Source organism: Diuraphis noxia, unplaced genomic scaffold (assembly GCF_037042655.1).
Source record: "Diuraphis noxia isolate RWA-SAM2 unplaced genomic scaffold, SU_Dnox_SAM2 contig0004, whole genome shotgun sequence".
Taxonomy (NCBI): Eukaryota; Metazoa; Arthropoda; class Insecta; order Hemiptera; family Aphididae; genus Diuraphis; species Diuraphis noxia.
This window is the reverse complement of record NW_028301714.1, coordinates 51,062,959-51,076,570: the sequence shown is the minus strand read 5'-3', so window position 1 is coordinate 51,076,570 and position 13,612 is coordinate 51,062,959. Positions and strand designations below refer to the sequence as shown.

Here is a 13,612-nt window from a genome sequence, read left to right as displayed (position 1 = left end):
CCATAATAAAAGTATTTCGGACAAATATTTTCCTGAATTTGTTTCTGACGAAAATGTTCTTGAAAATTACGCGCCATCTATTAGAACTATGGTCTATGATAAACTGTTTATTTTCTTGTGATATAAACCGTTTTTATTACCATCTAAAAAAATATACTATATAGATAAGAGACAGTTATTATTTAATGTTTATTATTATCATTTATCTCTGAACCTTTTTAAAAATTTCAACCTCAAGTCTGATCTGAAGTTATCAAAATAACATCAAATCGTTTAAATAATTAATACTTGTTCAATTAATAATAAATTACTGTTATTATGGAATGATAAATACAAATATAGCCTAAAATGTATACTTTTAATCAATTAGAGTTCCAGCAGTTATAACACTTAAAACTAACAAACGAGCTAATACAATGATTGAATTTAATACTGTATTTTTTTGTTTATTTTCCATCTTACTGTATTCTTTAAAATGGTGAGTTAATTTCATTTTGATGACGAATTATTAATTAATTTCCGTTGACTCTGAAACTTAAATTTAGGTTGTTACCCAAAGCCATCAGTTTATATCTCAAATATAAATACCATTTGAACATAAAAATTGGCACAGCTGGTATATTCTCATTACAAGATATAATTTTCTTAAAAAATGGTTATTCAGTGGTATGTTGCAAATAAAATCTGAATTCTATGACATTTCTATGAATTATTATATTTTACAGCACATAGATAATATTGGTTTCCGGAGTAGCTTTATTAGTAGTGAAGTCAATAAATTGGTATGTCTTGTAGCTCGTGATGTGAGAATTGAAAAAAACATAGAAAGAAATGATGCCACTATTAAACAAAAAAACCAAAACAGTAATAAAGTTGAAGATATATTGCCAATTGTCATGAAATTTGCACAAGTAAATAAATTGATGCTTTTAAAACCAGAATGTTTTTAAAAGTATAATTTTAATTTTAATTTTTAGTTTTTAGCTGTTCGAATAAGTCGTATTTCTATAATGTCATTACAACCAAATACTCCTGAATGGCTCTTTATTGTATCAGTGATAGATCTCCACTTGGATGCATCTGTCATTGGATCATCAAGGCAATTATTAGCTAATGTCAACGCTCCATATGCTGAAGCAAAATTACTTCGTCATCCTATGAATCCAAACTCATGTTGTTTAGCAAAGATTACTGTTAATGTATGTGCTGAAAGCATATTAGACGCACATGGACCTTTATCGATTGAGTCACTAATGTTGAAACTTGATAAATCAAAAATTGTACTAAACAAAGGTCTGTATAGTTTTATTCAAAATAATAGTGTCAGTTCCACACTGTCTACAAAGGATAAAGATCAAAGTAGTTTGGATATAGCTACAAAAAACATTCTACTTTCCATACCACCATTAATACCTAAGGTTAGTTTAATTATTTATATTTATTTGTTAATTTTTAATAACTAATGTTCTTGTTTGTATAGAAAATAAAAATACATCTAGAAGAGCTGACAATTGTTGATGTAAAAGATAATTTAGTTACAGAAATGAAATCAGAATTGAAATTATTGACTATAGAAAATCTTATAATTCCTGATGACAATAATGTTTCAATAAAACAAAGTAACATAATAAATAATTGTTCGAGTACAAAAATACTTTTTTTTAAATCATTAATCTTATAGGTAATCTTTCATTAAAAGTAAATTTTGAAAGTTTGTGTTTGATTGGTCATGAAGAAACTTATGTTTCACTAGAAAAGTTTTCATTTGAAGCTAAGGTATAAATTTATAAAAATGAATTATTTTATTGGTTTATTGTAACATTGTGAAAAAAAATAAAATATTTTTTCTTATTTGCCTAGTACTTTAAGAAATCATTAAAATTTGATCTAAAGATAAATAATGTGTACACTTTGTATTCACATGATGATATTTACCAATGGTATACTTCTTATACTGATCAAATGTTGCATCCATATCAGGTAAAATATGAATCTCCTTTTATATTTGTATAAGCTTAATCACATGACTCTTAACGCAAAAAAAAAAAAATGTTTGTATTTAATGTGTATTATTTTGTTATTTTCCCACAAGAACCAAAAGTTAGGTTTTTTAAAAATTTAAATTGTTGCTTAAGTTTACTTAAAAGATATACCGGGTGTCCTGTGAGGATAAACCCATTAGTCGTAGAAGGAGATTTGCCGCTTAGGCAAAAACTGGTTTTTTGCCCTTTTATCTATAGACAAAAAAATTATTAAAAATCAAGAGATTAATGAAAATAAAATGTTGAAAGGTCAAAATTTTCAGCAAAATAGACTATAAAATAAGTATCTTTATTTTTTTATCTAAAAATGTAATTAAATTAAAAAATAAAATATATGTAACCCTTGTATATATGAGTCTAATAAAAAAAAAAAACAGATTTATAATATATTTATTATCTCAGGATATATCACAATCCTCGTGGAACATGGTCTACATAAAATTTTAACTTATTTTTTTTCTTATAGCAGAATTATATATTTTAAATTCAAAATATTATTATCTATTGAAAATCTTTTTAAATTATAGACTTAGGATACTTAATATTAATAAGATCTATTGATTAATGACCTAAATAAATATTTGTAATATTTAGTTGAATTATGTGATCACAAAGCAATTATTAAATTGCACATCTTATACTTAGCCTCTAGTATTGTCTTCAAAAGAAATTATTATTATAAATATGTTGTTTTTTAGTTAAAATCAACTTCACCTTTACCAACAAATAAATTGTTTATTTCACCAAATAGTGCAATGGATGATATTAGTATAGATTTATTGGTTCAGTTTTTAAATGTTACAACAACATGTAGACTTGGGTCAGAATGTGCGTCAGTTAGTTTAAATAAATTTAAACTAATGTTTTCTTGTAATCCAATTTTAAGTTAGTATTTATTATATTAATTCATTATTTTATTCTAATATTTTATTCATTGAATGTATTTGTTTGACTAGGAAATGAAAATCATGATAAAGTGTTTGGAAATTTGCATATTGGGCTATGTCATAGGAAATGGACTAGTGATTTGATGTTAGAAACTGTACGTTGTTGGTTAAAACCATTTACAAATACTGAATACAGTCCGGGTATGAAAAAATGTCATTCTTGGGGTACACCCTTATTTATTGGCCTAGTTTTGGTACAGGTAACTAGTTAAATTCTTATTTTAAGACTCAATTTATTTATTCAGTTTTTTTTTAAATTAATTATTAGATCAAAAATTCTGTCCCATCAAATGCACCTAGACTTAATATTTTACTTGATACTGTACGCTTAGAATGGAGTCCACCACTTGCTCAGTTTATATTGAGGGCACATAATTCTTTACAGCAGTAAGTTATATATTATATATTTATTCAAGATACATAATGTAATATTTTATTAAATAAAATAACTTTTTTCTCTTGTATACTGATTAAAGTATTGAATTATTTTAATAAGTATCTATTTTAACCTTTCTATAGAATTGTTTCTGCTTTGGGAATAAATTTGAAATCAGAAAGTAATCAATTTGATATTGAACATCAACACTTTTCATTATTTAAGATAATAACAACTAGTATTTCTGTAACAAATGCAAATGTTTTTCTTATTGCAGATAAAAAAAGTTTGTTTTTATTCTACTAACAAAATATACCTATAGTAAATTTCTTTTTTATTTGATTTATAGTTTGTGTTTTGGTACGTGTGGATACTATTTCTGCAGATATTGGAACTACAAGAATAATTTGTGCAATTGAAGGTTTTAAATGTGATTCTTTAGTACCAACTAAATATCATTATGTTTGTACGTCTTCTGACGATGTTAAGGTACTATTCACTTTTATAAATTAATTAAATTCCGAGAAAATACACATTGTTAACAATGATATAACAACTTATATAGAGCTGGTGGCTTCACATTAAGTCATTAAAATTGGAAAAAATTCTGGAAACTAAAGAAATATTAATTGAAATCAATGAAATATTTGAATGTCGTTGGAGTGCAAATGTTCACCTTAAACTATTGACTATTTTTACAGACATATCTGATCTGAAAAATCATTTGGGTAATAGTAAAATTAATTAAGAATAATATTTTCTTCTATAAATATACCACCATTCTTTTAAAATTTAAAACTGAATTTTCTTACAGGCATTAGTTCTATTGAAGATCCAAACAAATCAACATTTGTCGACATTAAATTATGCGTCAAATCAAAATTCAAATTTTCAATGAAAGTTTCTTCCTCTCATTATTTATTATTTTCAACTGGTAACACTTATATACCATTATTTTGCTTTTAGAATTAAAATTTAGACATTTTAATGTTGTTTTTAGATAATTTAATGTATATTAAACAAAATGGTAAGATGCGTCATCTTGAAAGCAAAAGTTTTAAAGTTGCTGTCGATCAGTATAACATATTTTCTATAAAAGGTTTTAAAATGTTGAAAACAAATTTTAGTAAGGAAGTGCAAGCTGAGAGACAAAATTCTGAAGGGTTAATAACTGAAGCAAACAATATTTGGTGATTAATAAATATAAAAAATATATATTATTAATATTATATTTATAATATATATTAATATTTATTTACAACATTAAGATTGTTATTTTATAAGAAATTTTATTTAGGGATGTGACTATTGAAAACTTAAAAATGGTGTTTCCTTATGGTTTCGAGTTTTACAGTATTTTTCAAGGTGAATTCATTAGTATTGTTAAATGGTTAAAATTAATCCATAAAAAACCAAAACATCAACCAGAACCACTTCCTAGTGATATAGTTTTAAAAGTAAATTAACAATAGATAATTGAATTTATTTGAATTTGATATAAATTAAATATAATAAATTATAGATTCAAGAATTCATTTTTGAATTGAGTGATGATGATTTTGAAGTAAAGCTCAGAGATAACTATGAACTACTTGAAGATGAATACAAAGAAAGTTTAAAACGTCAGAAAATGCTTGAAACTAAAGTGTCTGAAGTGGTCAAAGATCGTTTACTTTTACCAGCAGGCAAAGTTGAAGAATTGTTATCTAGTTTGCAAAAGATGAATGCTCAAATATACATACAACGCTCTAAGCAGATGAAACAACAAGCACCTGTACGAACTCGTTTATTTTCATGGACTATGTGTGATCTTTGTATCATTATTTTGGCCGATGAATCTATGCATAGACCTCAAAAAGTAGTAAATCATATATGTGAAATGGATGCAGATAGCCTATGGCCTGAGGAAGGTTTGGAATTTTGTATACTTTGGTGTCGAATGATTTTTGCAAGTTGCGCGGAATGGAAATTTCAACTTAGAGATTTTCCACAAACATGGCTTGATATTAGAAAATTACAACTTTGGGGGAAATTAGCTGGTGCTGAACAAGAGCCTACAGCTAGAGGTAATGTATTAAAAAATAGACACATAAATGTTAAATTATATTGTTTTAAATATCTAATTTTTATACTTAGCTAAAAGAAGCGTAACCATTGAATTAAGTGATCCTTTTGGCGATGTGAAAATTGAAAGAGGAATGACTTCATTAAAATATTATTATGACTTAAATTGTGAAGTTGATAAATATACATATTCATTTGGTCCATGTTGGGAACCTGTCATTGCACAGTGCAAACTATGTATTCACAAAATAAAATTATATTAAAGTAATTTAAAATTTAAAATTCAAATTGTTTTAAATAGGTTTAGAAAAAGTATTAGGTTCTAGTAGAGATCCAAGTCCACCATTACCATTTTGGGATAAAATCAGGTTAATATACCATGGCCGCTTGACAATGATTGTGAATGAACTGAAAGTTAAATTGCATGCATCTCTTGATCCATATAACACAACTGAAGAAATGGAATTAAATTGGTATAATACTGCTATGGATTGGACCAATGGTAATTTAATTTTTAGTTGGAAAATTATTATATTTAACTTTATGTTTTTTCTAGCTAAGTTTATTTTCAAAGGACATTTAAAAGTTCTTGTACGAACAGCTTCTAAGTATGATGATGTATGTTTATTAAACCTTCCAAATTTAAAATTAAGCATCAAGTTAAAATGGTCTTGTCTGGGTGATCCTAATGACCACTATTCAGTTATGCCATGTGCTCCAGATAAATTACCAGAATATTCTAGCAACCAAGTAAATTTCCAAAAAAAAAAATATTTAATTAGTATAAGACTAAATAATCTCTTTTTACTGTGTAAAAATATGAAACTTCAAAAAATAATAAGTTTTGTGGTCTAAAAAATTAGTTGTCAAACAATTAATTTTGTGTTTTACACTAAAAGTCCAATAGGCTGTATTTAAAAATATACATATTGTATTTATTTTGTACAATTAAAATAATATAGAAAAATAATGATTTGACGTACAATTATAAAAGTAAATTGCTATAAAGGTTATGTATTTTACAGTTGTTCTTATAATTTCTTTAGTATTAAAAATAATTTTAGGATTGATTAAAAGAATGTTTAAAAATAAAAATAACAAAACAGCAAAGATAAATAATACTAGTATCAGTAAAGTTTTAAACCAATTAATAAATTATTTTAATTTATAATGTAAGAACTGAAATACATGTGTATAAAAAATCTTAATATAAAATATATTTAAGTAAAAAAAAAAATTGAATTGGTTTTGAATAACTGTATGTTTATATTATTAAGTGTACTTGCTATATTATAAAACTATCAACTTATTATTTTATGTATTGTATTATATATTTTAATGATTAAATATTATTAAAATAGAAAAAAATTTGCTAATAATATCATGTTTAAAACTTAAAAATTTCTTACAATTTTCAGCTTTTTTAGGTCAAAAAAATTATATCATAAATTGGAAAGTAAATAATGGATTTTTAAAACTAGCATATCTGTTCTCTTCATTTTTTTAAATTTTTTGGATTTTAATTTTTGTTTAAATTTATATATTTTGTATTGAGGTTATTTTTATATATTTATTTTAGTATTCACATAATTATTGTAATGCACTAGCATTAACAACTTTACCGATTCAATTCTATTTATCTTCACTATTTTGTATATTTTTATTATTAATAGTTATTATCAGCTGGTATGTTGCCTTAGAACAATTTTTAATATTATTGTGATGATAAAAACATCTAATATAATATACATATTATTTTATTTTTTATATGTAATTATAATTTTATTTTTAATTATTTCTCAACACCTATATTAATAGTACAAATAAATGTATTGTGTTTATGTGCAGGCTATTGGAAGTTATTATTTTATGTTGTCACATATAAAATGCTGCTTATATTTATAAAGAAGAAATTGTCGACCAACAATTTTCAGACTGCTAAAATTATTATTTTTTTTATAGTTTTTAATCCTCTAATTAAAAAAAATATTTTATATGATGCATTTTCACTTAGGAACACGACTCTTTTAGAGCATTCCGTTCACAAAATCTCAATGTTAGTCTTTCTATTGAAACTAAACCAGAGCCAAACACTGGATCTCCGCATACAGATACAGATTATCCTGTTGCACTCTTATACGGCAGTACATTAAAGTAAATAAGTAACTGTACAATTTATAAAATAAACTTTAATCTTCCTGTATATGTTAAAATTTTTTTTATTATTTTAGGTGGTTTGAAAATTTAAAATTGATATTATCTGGTGTAACAAGACCTACTAGGAGAGGTCCATTATTTAATAATAATAGACACAGAAAATTAACTTTGAGTCGGCATTATAGAAAAGTTCATTTGTGCGTGTCTTTGCAACATTTTCAAGTACACTATTGGATGTCATTTGCTTTACAACGAGGATTTGAGCTATTTGGTCAGCGAATATCTACTAGTTCAGAACATACCCTTAACTTAGTATCAAACTTTGAAGATGACTTGAAACACCGTTCTCGACCTGTTTGGTCTGTAGGTTATATGAACTGTGAACTAATGGATACAGAAATATGGTTGAAAAGTGCCCTACAATCTGAACACGAAGAAGAAGAAGTAAAAGCTGTATAATTGTTTTAAAGAACAAAAAATTAACGCATTTTACTTCATTTTCAGGCTGAAGTTAAGGAAAAACCTGTTGAAAAATGTTATTTATTAAGTGTAAGCAAAGTTTCATATGGGAGAGAAACTACAGGTACATGTGAAGCTGATGGTAGTCCAACTCCAATTCATAGATTAGTTGTGTATCATTTAAAAGGAGCTTGGACAACAAGAAATAGAGATGTAGCTTTTGCATTATTCAATTCTTTAGTAAAGAATCAGGTATCACACTAAACATTTTTATTGTGAAATAATTTATATGTTTAAATAATTTAAACTAACTTAGGTATGTACACATTTCAGAAATTAAAAAAAAATCTATCTACAGAAGCATTGAAAGGGTTTTGTTTGAACGACAGTGGATGTACACCGATGAAGAACCGTACAAGAAATGCAGATTCTACCGAGCAGACTACACCATTATCATCAGTTACATCCGTTGCATCATCTACTTGTCAAGCTAGTCCATCTCCAATGTCTAAACTACAATGTGGTGGTCAAGCAGCTACCATGCTTCAACAACTTATATCTGAAGTAGACAATAAACCTGTTGTTTTCAGTGATGACCTTTCAATGCAAGTAACTAGAGAACGGAGATTACAAGGATTATCTGGATGTCAACAAGATGATGTTCTTTATAAGAATTGGTTGAGTAAGTTTTGTTTATAAAAGTTTTCTCTCATATTTTTTAATATTATTTAATCAAATAGTTAACTATCGATTATTATTATTTTAGTTGCCTTAATAAATAGCCAAGTGTTGCTTAAAGGCTGCGAAACTAAAGGATATGTAATAGTAAGTGCAGCTAAAGCTGAAATATTACAAAGAATTCATTGTCCAGTATGGAAGGATCATTCATTAGTTTCTAAAACAACTTGGGTTGGAACTTTAGATAGTATGCAGTATTATGCTACAGTTAGTGCTGGAAAAACTGATTTTATTGATGGTAAAATTGAATTTAAAAAACAATTAAGTTCATATATTTTAAATATGTATTTAATATTTTTTATAGAAAATATTATGTGGTTAAATGTTGAAAATATACAAGAAAAAGATATAGACAGTACAGTCATATCTGACCTTCCTGACTTACCGCATCTTGTTGGAAGTGGACATAGTGTTGGAGGTGTAGTCAGCGAAACTGTTGGGGCAAGTAATGTTGGAGAAAATTCTCCATTACAGGTAAATTGTTTTTTATTACTAATACTATATAATATACCTATTAAATTTATTATATATTGTATTTATACACTGATTATACTATTGCTAGCTTCAACGAATTGTTTCACGATGTAAATGTGAATTTTTTTATGCGGGTCATGGTGAGAGTAGTTTAAATCCAACACATTTAACTGAAGTACCGCCACCACCAACAGCTACACCAGATGTTGTTGGTGATCCAGATTTACATGAACCAGTGGATGCATTTACTCTTATGCATCATGATTTAGATGTTTGCACCAATTCTCTTCAGGTATTAATCCAAAATATGTAATACTTACTCACTAATTTGTGATTATGTATACTTATACATTTTTAATTATAGTATGCTATGATCTTGGATATTGTGAATAACTTATTATTATATGTGGAACCACGCAGAAAAGAAGCTTATGAACGTTTGCAAAGAATGCGTTTTCAACTGCAACTTCAAAGTAGTCAAGATCATAGACAACCCATTCAGCAGTTACAAAACCATGTTCGGTAATTTTTCTCTTTAAGAATAATAAAAACAAAATAAACAAAATAATTTTATTATAGGTGTCTGGTTGCAAAACTACGTAGATTAGAAAAAGAAATATTTTTATTAAAAAAAGAAGAAGATTGGCAAAATGATGAATTGTTATCTTCAGAGATTAGAAGTTTAGAAAAACAAGTAAAAAAAGCCTTTTTTTAAGAACCATTCATCTATATAAATTAATATTTTATTTACATTTTCAACCATAAGATGAATGAATTAAAAGATCAATTAAACTCTGAAAGTGAAGAATTAGATATGATGGTGTCTTGTTATAAAGAAACACAACTTAGAGCAACTCAAAAATTAGCTACATTACGAGGCGATAAACCAAGTGTTGTACCTTCAAGAGCCAATGAAATATGCTTCAAACATGCTCAATGGAGATTAACAGAAAATGATGGTCAACTGGGAATTGCAGACTTAGTGCTCAGTAATTTTTTGTATGTCTAGAAATATTACATGTCAATAAATAAAGTTAATTTAATATTCTTACCTCTTATACAGATACACAAAAAATTCTAAAAGTGATGATTCAGTTGAGCATTTATTGGAATTAGGATATATTAGAATGACAAATCTCCTAGCTAATGAATTGTACAAAGAAGTTATCGTGCCTACAGAAATTCAAAACAATATGCCAGTTGATGACCGAAAGGTTCAATATTTTAGTTTTAAAATGTATAATTTTTTTAATGACATTTTATTGTTTTTTTAGAGAGCAGTAAGAATATTTTGCAGGGAAAAAGCTCCTGTTGGAGGTATATCGGTTAAAGAACATTTTGAAATAAATGTAGTACCATTGACAATTGGTAATTACTAATACTCATTGTTAATTAGAGTAAATACTAATTCTGTAGTTATTTAACTAGGTATGACCAAAAAATTTTATAGCACTATGATGAGATTTTGTTTTTCTGAAAGAGATCCTGAAAATATAGATGCTGAAACTGATGAAAAAAATTCATCTAAAGGGAAAAAAAACAAAGAAAGTAATTTTTATGTCCCAATAGAACATAAAGATGATGTTGAAAAAATGAAGGTGAAATAACGTAGAATACATTTTTTATTATTTATTATTATATTGATAGTTTAGAATTGAGTATAATTATGCCTTAATACAATTTTTATATTTAACTTAGGAAAGAGCTGAAAAGAACAAATTGTTTATTTACATTAAAATACCAGAAGTGCCGGTAAAAGTTAGTTATAAAGGTAACAAAGAAAAAAATTTGGAAGACATTAGAGATTTTAGTTTAGTGATTCCCACAATTGAATACCATAATGTCACATGGACATGGTTAGATCTTTGCCAAGCTATGAAAACTGATAGTAGACGAGTAATTCTTTCTCAGGTTTGTTCATTGTACATTTTTATATTACATCTAGATATTTTTGCCATTAAAATATGAGGAAAAATTGTCATATTTTAAGGTAATAAATTATTTTTAGGCTATTAAACACAAATTACAAATAAAGACTAACAAAGCAATAGCAGATGGTGGTGCATCACCACAAGAAGAAGACAAAGCTCGAATGCTGTTTGGTAGTAAATTAGTGGTAATTATGTCATTATTATATATTAATAAAATATTATACTGTTTACTAATTGTATAGGGCCTAACAATAATAATCCAGTTTTAAGAGGACACTACACAGACATTTGTTATCTCCATCTTACAATTTGTTGTATGCCAAATTTACACTCAGCAGATCACGTTTAGCTATGTTAGTTTGAAAATTAGATTTAAATAATCTATTAAGAAATAGGTGGTAAGAACATTATATGTGTTATTAAATGAATTTTAAGCATTTTTAATCAACAATATTGTGTTAAACTTGTTAAAAAAACTGAACTATCCTAAAAAACAACATACAAACACATCCGTTATTACTATCTATCAAGTTTCATAAGGCTGATTCACTCTAATTTTTAATTATTGTAGCTAAAGGCTTTCTGCTAAGAGTTAATTTGGTGTGATATACAATTGTAAGACGAGTTCTACAAAAATCTAAGTAGAATTTTAACATAATTTGACTTTTTGGTTGTACATATAAAATCTTTTTTTTTTGTTTCTAGCGCAATGAACACAGAAATTCAAAACGTGGTATACTAAAATTTCCTAAATAGAAGTATATATTAATTTTATATTTTGTATAAATTCTGTGATATTGAATTTTGTTACCTAAAAATGTATTTGTTTAAGGAACATGTATAATATATTTATTTTATAGCTAACTTCTGAATAATATTACTCAAGAGCTCTGAAGCTATTGCATGTTTTAAGAATAAGCAAAAGAAAACTTAAAAATATGAATATATTGAAACATTTTGATGCAATTTTAGGTTTGTTTTTAGTTATCATAACTTTTTGTAATTGATACATTTTTATGGAAATGTTACCAATAATTATTAATCATTGAAATATCTGAAAAACATTTAATACACACTGCACGTCATCCACTATACTTACCAACTAAATAATTATGTTTATATTTGTTCCCACGGGTCAATATACTTGTTTTTCACGAATTCAAATTTTTAACACAGCCATTACATTGACCTACTTAATGATGAGGTATACTAGATTTCAACTGTATAGCAGAACGGTCATCTATTTGACTACATTTTTTAAATTAAGCCAACAATGCAATAACTTCTGATTCTTTATTATTATTATTAAAAAAAATAAAGTAATACTAGTAACATTTAGAATTTTTAGGTAAGTGGTATAACTATCAGGTGAAGGAAAGTATTAACTAAATATTTTCAATGTACTTACAATTATTTAACCATGTATTCAAAAAAAAAGTTATCGAGCAATTTCCACATGTTTATTTAGTAGTCTTAGCAAAATATATAAAATTAATTTTGTTTAATTTATTGATTTAATATAAGTTACTACATTTTATGCATATTTATTAATATAAATTTGAAAATTGTTTGACTTAAATTAGTTCAAAACATGTATAAAGTAATTATGCTGAATAAGTGAACAAAATTGTATTAAATTTTACTTTAGTTATTTTTTTATGTATCCTTAAATAAATTATTTGAAGGTATAACATACATTAAACATCTTATCATTAACTCATAAAATACTTTAATCTTATTATATTATTATTATAATTCTCTTAGACAAAAGTCTTTAGGCCTTTCATTCAATCATTCAAATTTAATTTTTTTAATTAGAAACATTAAAATAGTAACTTAACAACGATTTTACTTGTTTAAATTGAACTAGTTTTATTTTGAATATTAATGGGACCACAACACTGATCAAATTTCTATTAAATCTACTTGTTTCTTTTATGAAAATGTATAATATATTTGAAATGGTTGAATTATTCTAAAATAATAATAGATTAGGCAAGTTTTAATTTTGCATATAATTATAATATATAGGCAGGGTTGGGACGACAGAAAATTTGCCTGTGGTCAGGCCTGATATTAATGTTCACAGACTGACTGGCTATAAAAACTCATTTTATGGTAAAATACTCCTGGCCTGAGATAATGCCTCAACTGACCCCTGAATTTAAATTATAAGTTATTTAGGAAAAAAAATGTTTCAAGTGAAGAATATTTAGTATAAAGAATAAAAGTGAATGTTGCGAGTACTAATACAAATTTTAGTAATTTTAAAATTACATTAGTTGCGTCAAAAAATAATTTTAATTGTTATCAGTATATAAAACTATTAACACAATATTAGTGTTAATGTTCATGTTAAGCTAATATAAGTAAATGGTGGTTCTTGTAATAGTTTAAGATTATAGGTCAATATTAAATATTTGC

At 25.9% G+C, this 13,612-nt stretch overlaps 1 protein-coding gene across 3 annotated transcripts; it reads left to right on the top strand.

Moving 5' to 3' along the window:
• The first annotated feature begins 217 nt into the window (after positions 1 to 217).
• On the top strand, positions 218 to 12,154 carry hob (bridge-like lipid transfer protein family member hobbit). 3 transcript variants are annotated; one of them, XM_089226765.1, is made up of 36 exons: positions 222 to 478; positions 546 to 666; positions 726 to 911; positions 978 to 1,418; positions 1,481 to 1,619; positions 1,682 to 1,776; positions 1,861 to 1,980; positions 2,741 to 2,927; positions 2,999 to 3,183; positions 3,258 to 3,376; positions 3,509 to 3,651; positions 3,715 to 3,854; positions 3,931 to 4,093; positions 4,180 to 4,299; positions 4,366 to 4,555; positions 4,663 to 4,822; positions 4,888 to 5,431; positions 5,502 to 5,666; positions 5,731 to 5,931; positions 5,986 to 6,179; positions 7,444 to 7,583; positions 7,661 to 8,030; positions 8,091 to 8,297; positions 8,379 to 8,727; positions 8,812 to 9,021; positions 9,088 to 9,257; positions 9,346 to 9,549; positions 9,622 to 9,779; positions 9,837 to 9,951; positions 10,024 to 10,256; positions 10,321 to 10,471; positions 10,532 to 10,625; positions 10,686 to 10,855; positions 10,956 to 11,168; positions 11,266 to 11,373; positions 11,894 to 12,154. In XM_089226765.1, the coding sequence occupies exons 1-36, from the start codon at positions 417 to 419 to the stop codon at positions 11,942 to 11,944; spliced, it is 6,618 nt and encodes a 2,205-aa protein (XP_089082891.1). In that variant the 5' UTR covers positions 222 to 416; the 3' UTR covers positions 11,945 to 12,154. The 3 variants fall into 3 exon arrangements, 2 of the variants coding, with proteins under 2 accessions (XP_089082891.1, XP_089082890.1); XM_089226764.1 differs by having other exon boundaries at positions 2,999 to 3,189; XR_016191572.1 differs by lacking the exons at positions 10,024 to 10,256; positions 10,321 to 10,471; positions 10,532 to 10,625; ... (2 more) ...; positions 11,266 to 11,373; positions 11,894 to 12,154 and having other exon boundaries at positions 218 to 478; positions 2,999 to 3,189; positions 9,678 to 9,779.
• Positions 12,155 to 13,612: the final 1,458 nt, after the last annotated feature.